Source organism: Amphiura filiformis, chromosome 2 (assembly GCF_039555335.1).
Source record: "Amphiura filiformis chromosome 2, Afil_fr2py, whole genome shotgun sequence".
Classification (NCBI taxonomy): Eukaryota; Metazoa; Echinodermata; class Ophiuroidea; order Amphilepidida; family Amphiuridae; genus Amphiura; species Amphiura filiformis.
In genome coordinates this window covers 58,427,504-58,441,533 of record NC_092629.1, presented here as the reverse complement: position 1 = coordinate 58,441,533, position 14,030 = coordinate 58,427,504, and the positions used below count along the sequence as shown (strand labels likewise).

The 14,030-nt window shown below is 37.4% G+C and overlaps 1 protein-coding gene across 1 annotated transcript in view; it reads left to right on the top strand.

Moving 5' to 3' along the window:
- LOC140146461 (AP-1 complex subunit gamma-1-like) overlaps positions 1-10,625 on the top strand; it is a 47,746-nt gene extending 37,121 nt beyond the window's left edge. The window contains 6 exon segments of the mRNA XM_072168321.1: positions 4,436-4,566; positions 5,203-5,307; positions 5,910-6,033; positions 6,666-6,960; positions 7,163-7,332; positions 8,201-10,625. Of these exon segments, the coding sequence (XP_072024422.1) occupies positions 4,436-4,566; positions 5,203-5,307; positions 5,910-6,033; positions 6,666-6,960; positions 7,163-7,332; positions 8,201-8,401 (1,026 nt within the window). The 3' untranslated portion in view covers positions 8,402-10,625.
- The last annotated feature ends 3,405 nt before the right edge of the window (positions 10,626-14,030 follow it).

Genomic DNA, 14,030 nt, shown 5'->3' with positions numbered 1-14,030 from the left:
TTTGAGAAGAGTAAGGTGTTAACACCTGACTGTTCCTAGCCTGTCACAGTGTTCAAATAGCTTCATAAGAGGCTTTCTTGGGTTCTCAAATCAAATCAACACACAAAGTACATTGAGTACACTCAGTACAGTATGTGTGAAAAGCTCCTTTAAGTACCGGGTGTCCCAAAAAAAGGTTACATGTAGATTATTGAAAATAATATAAGTTAATGTTAACAAATATTAATATACTTTACATAACATAATCTATGTACCTTCTACTAGTACCCCTGTGAATGACAAGTTCACAACCTATGTGGTTAGCCCGCATTCCACGCATTCCTGAGCAAGCTCTTTACGTGACATAATGCAGCACGAAGCTCATTATACACAGCCACCATGCATTTGGCGGGGCACTTGAGCAAGCCCAGCCATAGCATGGCAGATGCAGTATTTTATTATGATAAACAAAGAATAAAACTTATTCAGTTTTATTTCAAAAGTTCAATCAGCAATGTAAAAACAAACAGCAGCGATTACAAGTCAACAAAATCAAAACAAGGCCTAAAGGCAAGAGATTGATATTCATTTCACTATGTTGATGACGGGAGATACAGCGTGCAGAACTGTGTTCTTCTCTAATGACCATCTTCCTTTATTTTTACCACCAAGAGTCAAGAAGCTCTAAAACTGATTACAATATTTAATTTTTCCATATGTTTCTTTTGTGCAAAAAGTTCAAAATGAAAAATAAAAAAAACATAAAAGGTAATAAAGAAATAATCTGAAAACAAATGTGTGTTTGTGTTCAACTTTCGTTGTGCGATATTTTGATGGTTAGCCACTCTTGACACACATGTCATCTTGCGCTCATAAGTTAAGTTTCCTCTCAGATACGGAATTGAAACTTAGCAAACAGTTACAAGAAGGATTAATAAATAATATCTGAAAAAAATAACATTGTTTTATTATACCATCACAAAATGCGGTCCATTTTCTACATGTAACCTTTTTATGGGACACCTTGTATTTGTTGAAGGTAGTTCCTTGATTCATGGTGAAATGATCAAGTTATATGCCTCCTATTTGCTATTGATCTGAATGGTTGCAACTTGACATATTGGGGTGCGTTAACTTAGCCAGGCAAACGAGGACACACACAAGGATACTCACATGACAAATGAGGACACCCGGTGACGTCCTCGGTCTTTTAAATATATCCAGGACATCGCAAATAACGTAAAAATGCATTTAAAACGGGTCCACCTATGGATGGTATAGGACGGGCCACGGTTGGATAGTAAGTGGTCTGGTGTGTGTGAGTGAGGTCCACGGTATGGCGATTAAGAACGGATGTGTGGTTAGTATGTTTTAAATTAAGTGAAAAATGAGGTCCTCGTTTTCCTGCCTATGCGAGTGGGGGTGAGTGTGTGTGTAGGCGAGTACTAAATAGTTAACACAATGAGGACACATCTCTGCTATCCTATTAATCAATGTGATGGCAGGGATGGTTATGTGATTACAGATTATGTGTCCCCACTTAATTTGATATAGCTATGCCTATGGTCCCTATTCCCCTCAATGGTGAGGTATTTTAGCAACATTCTATTGTTGACTGAAGTTTACGAATAATTTTATGCACACAATTTGTCCCCACTTGGTGCTGGTGGTGAATTTATATAGACATTGTATTGGTGTGTCTTTGTGTTTTCATATATGTGATGCGATCAAGCAAAATCAGTTTGAAGTCGGAAATACCGATTTCGAGATATAGCCAAACAAAGGAAGTATTTCCTTTATTTATTGTTTATTTCCTACTGTTATGGAAACTCTTAAACTGCTCATTGAACTGGTTGTCCAAATTCAGTGGGGTTTGCTGTAAAATTTAGCTTTGCAAATTACAGTCGTGTAAAAAACTGAAAATTTGATATGTCCGAATTCAGACTGATTTTGCTTGATCACACCATATATGTTTTCATTTTGGTAGATTTTTTTATTTGGAAGTTTGTGTTTATTTATATGTAGTTGTGCATGTGTATGTCTGCACCTGTTATTCAGGCCTAAAAAAAATTTGGGTGGCGTAACATAAAAAAAAACTAGGGTAGGTAGGTAGGTATTTTTTTTTGTAACTTTTAAAGAACTTTGTGATAAAGGCCTTGGAAACTTTTCTTCTTTTTTTTTAAATTTAATTTTTAATTTACTTTTTAAAAATTTATTTATATTTATTTTTTTGTGTTTCTTTTGTGCAAAACGTTGTACATAAAAAAAATTGTAGAAAACATCTTTGGTGTCAATTGACCTGTTCGGTAAATTCCGTAATTCTTTGCTGTTAGACCCGAGATGTCGTCATGCTAATGTGCACATTGTTACTGCGCACATCGTGGCTTTGAAATGTGTAGTAACGATATTCGCTTAACGGTGTGCAAATCGGCGTGATGTTAAATGATGATATCTCAGGTCTAACTGCAAAGAATTATGGGAGTTACCGAAAAGGTCAATGTACTATTGATGCATACCCTGTGCATGAGTATAGTCATGGACATCATTAGCAATTTGAATGCACTTACATGTATACTTAAGGAAGCAATGTGGCTACTGTGCCATAGGTGCCAGAGGCCGCGGGTTCAAAATCTCCGGAAGAAAAATTAGATCAAATCCACATTCCCTGTGGCTCATTAGGAAAAGGCTGGATAAATGACCCATGGTAAAGACCGTATTACAGTTGTTTCCAATCAGGGTAATGCCCCGATTGTCGGCTACAATTGCCAGACCTGTGAAAATGTACCACTATCCAAGGAGGTCCCCTACCAAGTCACTTGATAGATATAGATTGACGTAAAACAATAATAATAAAAAATTCGCAAGTTCGCAAGTATGGTGCTTATTTTCAAAGTGTATTGTGGTTTGAGTGTCTGCCCAGTGCCCATCACACAGAAAGCCAGGTTTTGATACCCATGTTTGTGCTTTTTCCTATATGGATCTGCTGTTTATGTATATTGTATATTGTGGCATTATGTTCATTGAGCCTGTGCATTCTGTAATATTGTTCTGCATCGTGAACGTAGCATGCATCATTAAGTGCTTATAGAAAAATTATTTAATTTGTGTACATCGTGGAACATAGTCTTTGTGTGGTTATGCATAGTAAGCTGTTGTACGCAGATAACCTCGCATATGGATGGTAGAGTAACACTGTACGCTCGTGTATTAGCATGATTCGTCGCGGAGTAACAAGCGTAGTTGAATGTTCCACGATGTACACAAATTAAATAATTTTTCTATAATAAACTCAGTTATTGTCATTTGTTGCTTGAATTAACAAAATATCTGTAAACAACCTTATTATTATTGTTGTTATTTTGATTAAACCACACTTATGTATAAAATTGAATATTCATACGTAGTGGTATAAATTAAATTAGAAGAATTTTTTGACTTCAACACTACTTAAAATTTGATCGCTTACGGGAGCGCTTTCACAGTACCAACTGCGTCCTCAGCCGGATGTTATGGCTCTGATGATTTATGGCTTGTTGACAACCTTCGATGACGTCACACTAGAAGCAGATGACATCAAAGGTGTTGTCCTCGTCCCCCTGGTGGTCTTGGGTATGAGAAGGTTGTCCCAGACTGGACATCTGCTTCTAGTGTGATGTCATCGAAGGTTGTCAACAAGCCATAAATCATCAGAGCCATAACATCCGGCTGAGGACGCAGTTGGTACTGCGAAAGCGTTCCCGGTAGGCGATCAAATTTTAAGTAGTGTTGAAGTCAAAAAATTCGTCTAATTTCACACTTATGTAGTTAAAGAAAATGTAAAATACTTCTCAATGCATATTGTATTTTAGAGTATGCAAATAAAAAATCAATATTTGAACTTACAGCAATCATTTGAACATTTAGTCTTTTGCAATTTAGTATTGTTTATATAATTATAATGAATTTGGACAATAAGTAAAATTGTTTTTCTCTTTATGGATATGCAAAAAAAAGATTTGCCTGGTCTTGAGCTGTTCTTGAGTAATGGTAAAAACAATCATAATCTGACCACAAAAAGTATAAACTATAGCCAATTTTGTAATTCTTTCTCTCTCGAGAAGGCCAAGGAAGAAAAATGTCATCCTTGACCAGAAATTGAACCTGGGACTCCTGAGTATCAAGACCGGTGCTCTTACCAGCAGAGCTATCAAGCAAGTCAATGACATTGAATTGTTATAGTATACTATATAGGCCCAAGGTTCCAAATCATATTTCTCCCACTTTAGCCACAAGTATAATATTTGAGTGTACTATAACGACACAAATCATTTGCGAATATTTAGGGTTAAGGGAGCAAAAATTAGCATTGTATTTTTCTGGAATCGGGGAGTAAGTAACTCATGGCATGATAGTCACTGTGATTTATATTACTAAACAGAATCTTCTGGATTTGTTTTGTGTTTTTTCTGTACTGCAGGTATCAGAGGACGATATTCTGGACCTAGGCGAGTCACTAATGAATGCAACGTCATCATCACAAGTCACCAAAGAATACGCCCTACTGGCTATGGTTAAACTCAGTGCCAGGTTCTCACCGCAGTCATTAGAGTAAGTACTGTAGATGTAAAACATGCTATTCACACTATAGTGGAAATTTCAATTGAATGAACGCAGCCTGACATAGCGTGACGATTTTTAGCATACATTGCGAGAAGTACGGCAGCGTGTGCTCCTGTGCATGAGTAACATGGAAGCGAATCCAAACATGCCAGGTATGCTTGCAATTGTGTTCCTTGCAGAATGTTACTGCTCTTTGTAATACAGTTCTTTAAAAATCTACGATTGAACTCAATTCAGTATATGAACTGAATAATTCAGTGTATATGAAAAGACAGTGATTTGCTAACCACACCTAACCACTTGTCTATTTTACTCGTCTAACCACTTGTCTATTTTACTCGTCTAACCACTTGTCTATTTTACTCGTCTAACCACTTGTCTATTTTACTCGTCTAACCACTTGTCTATTTTACTCGTCTAACCACTTGTCTATTTTACTCGTCTAACCACTTGTCTATTTTACTCGTCTAACCACTTGTCTATTTTACTCGTCTAACCACTTGTCTATTTTACTCGTCTAACCACTTGTCTATTTTACTCGTCTAACCACTTGTCTATTTTACTCGTCTAACCACTTGTCTATTTTACTCGTCTAACCACTTGTCTATTTCAAATTATGTACAGGAGAATAAAGAAGATAGTGATCCCCTATAGCCAAAGTATGGACATGGAATTACAACAGAGATCGGTAGAGTTTGGTGCTCTTATCAACACATATAACCATATGAGGTAAGCCCAAAGACATTAAACCCAAAGATTACCCACTCAGAATAAAGAAGATAGTGATCCCCTATAGCCAAAGTATGGACATGGAATTACAACAGAGATCGGTAGAGTTTGGTGCTCTTATCAACACATATAACCATATGAGGTAAGCCCAAAGACATTATACCCAAAGATTACCCACTCAGAATAAAGAAGATAGTGATCCCCTATAGCCAAAGTATGGACATGGAATTACAACAGAGATCGGTAGAGTTTGGTGCTCTTATCAACACATATAACCATATGAGGTAAGCCCAAAGACATTATACCCAAAGATTACTCACTCAGAATAAAGAAGATAGTGATCCCCTATAGCCAAAGTATGGACATGGAATTACAACAGAGATCGGTAGAGTTTGGTGCTCTTATCAACACATATAACCATATGAGGTAAGCCCAAAGACATTATACCCAAAGATTACCCACTCAGAATTGCACCATATACGGAACGCTATGGTAAATCCGCTATCTATCTGCATGGAGAGCAGATAGTGTAACATGTAATGCTGCATTAATTAGTAAGATGTGTTCTATTTTTCATTATTTATAATTTCTTTTATCAACAGAGCCGGCTTATTAGAAAGAATGCCCCCCATGGAGAAGAAGGACACTGACAAAGTGAATAACGGAGAACTCACCGACGAGCAGTTAGAATCAAGAGAAATTAGCATTCCATCAACACAAAATGAGGTATGCAACATGTCAGGATATTTCGACCCAGTTGTGTAAAATTCAGCAACTAATCTGTAAGACGGGCTGCTCCTGAACGCAACATGTCATGCCTGAAAGTAACCTGTCCATCTTTTTTATGCCTCAAGTGCGAGGCATGCTGTTTTTGGCCCTGTCTGTACGTACGTGCTTCCGTACCTCTGTATGTTTGTGGAGTTTTAAATGCTGAAGGGTATTGTTTGGGATTCCACAGAAGCCCAACCCTGATAAATACTAATTTTCATCAAAATACTTTTTCTCAAATTGACCAGTGGAAACAGAACAGTTTGCCTTATCCACAATGTTTTGTTACATCTATAGGTAACACAGCAAATAAGTTCAGATCATTTTGTGGGCAATTTATCATTTTCAGGTTTTGGGTTCCAAATCTGACCTTCAACCTCACCTTTGACCTACCAAAACTAAAGTGTGCATTTGAAGATATCGAAGTTCTGTCAGCATGAACAAGCAAATTCAACTAGGGGGGTGCACCTTCCTGAAATGAGTCTGAAATTGTTTATGGAATACCTTGAGCCACCAAGACCATGACGTGTATACAGGCCCTTATAGGAAGTTGATGTTAATCATCATTTTTGACCCCATTTTATTTGCAGAGTAAAGGCCTATTAGATATTCTAGGAGACGGTGATTTCACAGCGCCAGTCAACAACCAACCTAATAAATCAGAACCAATGTCATCGGGTGGCGAGTTATTAGATCTACTAGGTGGTCTGGATCTATCAGCGCCTCCTACTGTGGCGCCTACTATACAACCTATGGGGGCGCCACTCAATTCTGTGCCTAATCTGATGGACGGTTTAGATGCCTTGCAGCCGATGACGACAACGGCGACAATGAACCTGATGAACCAAAACACAGATTTACTAGGCGGATTAACCAATAATATAGGTAAGGACGAAGCAAAATTAGAATCTCAACTGGATGGGTTGGGAATTTGACATATGAACCATGAGAGCTCCTTGTCCTCAGGTGGAGTTGTTTAAATATGTGCCTCATCAATAAGATCTAAACCACATTGTCAAAAAAATCATCAATTTTATTGTCAATTGGATCCATCAAATTCAAAACTGTGTATTTCCCTACTTCACAGGTGCACCATCAATACCTCCAATCATGGCAGTGGACAAAGATGGTTTGAAAGTAGAGTTTAATTTTGAAAAAGAAGGCAGTGCACCGCATGTAGTCAACATTACACTGAAAGCCACCAACTCAACAACCAATCCATTCTCTAGTTTCATATTCCAAGCTGCAGTTCCAAAGGTAAGTGTGTGCTTGACAAGGAAGTCGTTGGTTAAGGACGATGAAAAGGAGGTCCCTAACCCCAACCCTAACCCTAACCCTAACCATTACCTCCTTCTCATCGCCCTTATCCAGTGTTTACCTGACAATGAGTTTAGAATCAAAGAGTACAAACTCCGCCATTTTTGACTGTCGCTCATGGAGGCCACTTAATGTATCTCCAGATTATGTGGCTCAGCTTGAGTTCTTTGTGTAACGCGTTGTACCAAAAACACATGCTGAGCATGGCAGAGGGATGTAAATCTTTGGGAAATTACCGGAATCCCAGAAATTTGGCAAGGAAAAAAACAAAAATATGGAAATGTGAAATTGTTTTTTTTTTTTTTTTGGTTTCATTTCCAGAATTAGATGATTATAATTTGTCATAAAAAGAGCCAAAACTACATTTTAGGATGGGGGCGATACTCTGCAGCCTATTCAGATGGATTGTCAGGAAATGGATATGTTGCTTGTTTACATGCCTAACGGCAGGTGTAAACTTTGAAATGCCGACAAATGTCGGAGGTACATTATTTGCCGTCCATGAGCTAGGCGAATTTGCCGTAGCTTTACATACGGTGCAATTTTGTCTTGAACTGTAAAACATCACAGTCAGTGACTTGGGTGTAATGAGTGTAGGATAAATTGATAGCCCTTCAGCTTGCCCCTCAACTAAAATTGGAAACTGAAACATTGATCATAACATTAGCATGTTCCTTTTTAATGTTTTCTGGCATTGTTAATTTCATGTAGTTAAGAAGGTCATGAGCCTTTAACTTTTCATTAAGTTCGTTGGTGATTCAGATGGAATACATTTTGGTATTTAACATAATATTTTTTTCACTTGCAGACTTTCCAACTTCAGCTCATGTCCCCGTCCGGCGACCTCGTCCCTCCCAACAACAGCGGAGCCATCACGCAGCTTATCAAAGTGGCCAACCCGCAGAACGCCAACTTGAGGATGCGTTACAAGTTCTCGTACAGCACCGGCGGCTCCACGGTGAGCGATCAGGGTGAGGTGAACACTTTCCCGGCAAATATGTTCACGTAGTAGCGACTGTACCCAACACGTTACGCCCTATGAGCTCAAAAATGCCCATCTGCAAGGACACAGTCAAGTAACTTCATCGTGCTTGCATTCTCGTAGAATGGCCCTTGAATATGTTGGGTACAAAAACTCATACCCAACAACTTGAGGTTAACTTTTGAGCTGTGAAGGTTACTGAACTGTGTCTTTGAAGATGAGGCTATTTTGGCTGGTAGTGACGGTTGTTGGCTAACACTCTTATTATATAGGTTTATATTATGAGATGATCAGTGAGGGTGTACGGATGTAGCGAATAAGTCATGTGGAAATGGTGGATTGGCCCATCATGCACTAGGGTTTACACTGGATATGTCTGCTCCAATTGTCAAAGGCAGGAATGGTGGAAATTTGAATTTGTTCCAATCGCGCTGCTGTCATAACTTTGACAACATCAGTACTTTGGTTTCTTTTACATAAGCAGCAATGTCAATTAGGGATCCCTACTTTTTAAAAATTTATTAAAAGTTGGACTATCCTGTGAGAAAAAAAATGTCTTGCATGCCACCTTATTTGAGTAGGCTTGCTTGCGACCCCATGTTTTGAGTATCGTTTTGGACTTTCTGCTATAAACCATCATATCCTTCAAACATTCCTCAAAATGTTATAAAATGTTTGAATAACTTGAAATGTTGAGTTACTTAAAGATTAAAAAAAAAACATTCTGAAAGTTTTTGAAATGTCAAAATATTGTTGTATATTTATTTTCCAAACATATTTTTTTTCAACACTTAAATAACATTGACAATTTTTTAAGGAAGTTTTTGGAAAATGTTACGAAAATGTTTTATAACTTTCATGTAGCCTGACATTAAAACATTTTTTAGGCAACCTTTGTGTACCCTTTTGATAATGTTAGGAAAATGTTTTTTGCTGGCTGGGATCTTGGAAAAAATTCAAAGCAATGGGCAGTTACACCAAAATGTAGTCTCTATAATTATTAGCATTGCATGGAAGTCCGCATTGGGTACACTGGGAATCAGCCGATTCATTTTGCTAGATCTCAAAAACCCCCATGAGCCTCTAAGAATGGTTTTCATTGGTTACAAAGTGAGCTATATCGTATAGATAGCCAACCAGCGATATGGTAAGAATACCAAGTAGGGCTGAAGGGATGAAGTACTAAGAGATCTAACAGCTGTATTTTGATTGGTTACTCAGATGATCGACTATATAATGAACCAGTGAGAGGCACTGTATGAAAGGCAGTAGTTCCCATGGGTTAATCTGTCAATTGTGTTATCGTCAACAACATAGTGCTCCTGTAGCACTAACCCCCCTAACCGTAATCCCTACTCTAACTCTAACCAGCAGCAAAGTTACAGTGCTCCTGGAGCAATCTGTGTTGACGCTAACTCAATTAATTGGGTTAAGTTCGGTGAGGCATTGCGAATCGGGGCCTTCTCAGGTGAAGGTTGTTAGCAATTGTGAAAGCTATTGAGGACCAGGCTGTTGGTCAAACAGCACAAGTTCACCCATTGAACATTTGATCCTCTTTACCCCCTCACTGATCAGCTCAATCCTTATTTGTATTTGATAGTTGTAAAATAGTGTTTATGTATAAACTTTAATATAATAAATATTGGGGGGCCTAGGAATCTAGGCTATAAATGATGAAAACACTGGCAGCCCCTACCGGTTGTGTCTCTGCACCATACAATAGCCAATCACATTCAAGTCTTGATTGAGTAACCCAAAGTGACTCATTTATTGACTCACTCTAATGAGTAATTACTCTCTAATTGGGAATAACAGTAGATCACGCACTGGCTGTGTTTTAACATTGGGCAACAAATCATCAGTTTATGTAGTAAAATCAGACACACACACATTATTTTGTTTTAGTTTTTGGGTAACGTTTTGAGTTATAAGTCGCTCACCCACTCATCTGAATTCAGTGGCATGCAATATTGAACATTTTTAATGAGTACATTGTATAAATCAGCAGTAATCGTCAACCAGCTTTATAGTATAATCTGTCAAGCAGTGGTTCTGAAGTCGCGAAAGTTGAGCTTATTTCTTTACCAAGTTTTTGTTTTCTTTATGGAAGCAACTAAATGTCTACAAAGCAAATTGTAATACAATTTTTTTGACAAAGTACTGTCCAGAAACCATGAACAGGATTGATGAGGAAAAGGACCCTAGAAAGATCTATTATTTAGTACCGTACTAGTACTGGTATTAAGAAAAACACCTTAAAATAAAGCTTGACTTCTTCCAAACCCTGTGCTTGCAAATGTAAAAGTTGGGGTCTTTAGAAGGCGATTGAATCATCATAAATATCATAACGTCGTCTGCATCACATACTGTCGGATCTCAAAAGGCTGCCTTGGGTGATTTTTTATTATTGGTCATGTAATTGTGGTGAGATTGACTGTTACATTAACTTTATGTATTAATAAATTTTGAGGTATTATCACAATATTACAATATCATGTCTATTCATAAAAGAAAGAAGCATGATGAAATGTAAAATAATTATGAAATACAACAGTGATAATAAAAAATCACACGAGGCAGCTTTTTGAGACACGACAGTATGTGATGCAGACGACAATAATGCCATTGCTACACAAGCAAAGGTGCATTGTGCGGTCTGGGCTATTCCAGTTGAAATCCATACACCCCCTGTGGAAGACACAACCGTAATCATCCATACATGGGGGCGTAGGTTGTCTTCTGTAGGGGTGTATGGATTTCCACTGGTTTAGCCCAATCAAAGTGTAAAGCAGGTTAAGAGTATGCGGCTCAGTTTTTGCAAAGATTTTCATAAAAAAAAACCTTTGTATGAATCGGATGATTCTTGTAAGGTTTCTTAGTCTATACACTGTAAAGTAGATATTTTGCAAGAATCAAATGGTTCCTACTGATGTACTTTGTAAGAACTAAGAGTGATTCTCGTTTTGTTTGATGAAACGCTCTATACCCTGGGTTGTTGCGAGACTTATGTCCCAAAACTCAGTAATTTTTTGATAAATATATGTGTGTGTGTGCGCGCATATGAATGGTTGTATAGTTAACTCCCTTTTTTTCATTCTGTATTTTGTATCAGTACTGTACTCCTTTTGTTCAGGGTTAGTGTGGGATCTCGTTAAGAGGAGGATTAATTAAAGCATCCGCATTATGCAATAACACTTTCCATGCTGTGATTTTTGCTTTTCACAAACAGGTGGCATCAGGCATGAGAAATTTTATGCTTTCGCCTAAATTCAAGCAGTTATGTTGTCCAAATGTACATTTTTTATTTATTTTTTTTCCAGCCCGTTTTGGGTCTTTTAAAGCGAATTCATACGCTTTTTCAGGCAGTTTTCAAAAAAGCCATTCTCATGCCTGTGGTATGGCCAGAGGTTGATTCATTGCGCTGTTCCAGTTGAAATTCATACAACCCTTATGGAAGACATGCCCTTAATCGTTCACACAGGGAGTAAGAATTTTAAATGGAATTACCTGAATGGGTGACTCCATTTGAAATCTACAACCCCTGTGTCACTTCATCAGTATTGTGCAATATAACAAAGGGGGCAATTTCAACAATTGTTTTATATTTGGGATTAAAATGATCGTTTGGAGGTAATATTCATCACAACTTTCCTGATTTGTATTGATAAATGGATCATTGTAATGTGTTTGAACAATTTTAGTGATACCAAAATATTTCAGTCATGCCAGTTTTGAAATGTTGGAAAAAGAAGTTTGTAGCATGCATAAGCTTTTTTGTGCTGTGTAACATCCTTGATCTATAACACAACATGAGCATAGCATGATATCTCCTCGAAAAGTCATCCTGCCTTTTCATACTTGTGGTTGATGGCTGCAGTAACTTGTAGTGTATTCTGGGATTGCATTGAAACAACCTCGTTGTCATGGCCCTGTTTCTGAATCAGAATGCATTATGGGAAGCTCTTAATTCATCCTTTGGAGTTTTCTTGTGGTTATTGGGATTAACTGTACTTCAAACAATTTCAATTATTAGCAGCATGGACACTACAAGAACTCTTTTGATTGGTTATAAAGGGATCTATATCATGTATTAACCCAATCAGAGATATGGTAAGAAGAGTCTAATGGGGATTAAGCATAAATTGCTTTATGAGCTCTACTTCGATTGGTTACTCAGATGATTATAGCATGTGATGAACCAATCAGAGGTAGCGAATGAAAGGCAGTAGTGCCCATGAGGTCAATTAATATAACTATGTAGTATGTACTCCAGGTAAAACAAGGGTGCATTATTTCACTAATGACACATAACGATGCATCATAAGTCCTTTAACGCATCCAGACTCTTCCATATGTTTTTGTGTTGATTGATGAGACACAGATACAAGGCAAAGCAAATGTTAGTGAAATGTAATCATGATCAAAAACTAGAAAAATCAAACAATTGCATGTGTATAGTCTGAAAACTATGTTGTGATTTTATGTAAAAGTTAGTATTTGAAATGGCTGTTCCATTTTACATTTTCTATATCCCTGTAAAAGATATAAGAAAAGTGCCCCACAGAGGGAGTATGTTTTTCAAATGGAATTGGCTAGGGTAAATTACATTGAAACCCATACTCCCACTGTATATGGCTTTACCTATATCTTCCTGAACTTGGGTGAGTATTTCAAATGGAAGTTACCCAATTGTCTATTCTAATTGAAACTCATACTCCCTCTGTAGAAGACTTTCGCTAAATCTTACACAGGGGGGATATGGATTTCAAATGGAATAGCCCTGTTCATAAAATAGCTTACAGGTTTCATGATCGGCTTGAGAAGCTTATTGTACCATGGACTTGTGTGATTGAGAAATGGGATATGTTTGCATGTGATGTGATCAAACCAAAGAGAACCAACTCTGCCATATTTGTGTGTTGCTCATGGAGGGCAAAAATACTGTACCTCTTGATTATTATTTCACCATGCTCCTGGTAGACTTTGATATATGTGTGGGACAGTTTGTATTGCATTCTTAAAAAACAAGCAAAAACAACAGAAAGGAAAAAAGTATCAGAATAATCCTCCAAACGTTTCAGCTTACACATTCAAATTAGCCCGCCCTACAGTTACTGAAGGACTGATGTGGATACTGTTTAGAAAACATTACTATGTTACATGGTAAAAACTATTACTGGTTGCAAGTTTATCATTATGCACTGCTGACAACAATATCAACACTTTTGGTTTTTTATTTTATTCATTATATATCCACTGCCATCAAGGTATGTTGCAAACATTATTCTCAAGCATTTCCAAGGTAAATAAAAATACATTTATTCCAGTGAAAATTGCTAGACAATGACTTTTTTGATTGGTTACAAAGAGGGCTGTATCATGCATTGAGCCAATCAAAAATGTGGTAAGAACAGTCAGTAGGGATGAAGGGGATTTGGCATAAAATTGGACAAAAATCTATTTTGTTTGATTACCCAGATGATTATATCATGTAATTAACCAGTCGGGGGGGGGGGGTATTAGTACCCAGAAATTTGTATGCACCCCAGGAAAACAGTATGTTAGTTTTCCTGCTATTTTCAAAACTCGTCAAGGCATAGGTTAATTTATGAAATGCACCCTACTCGGAAGCTATTTGTAGTGTCATAAAACTTGT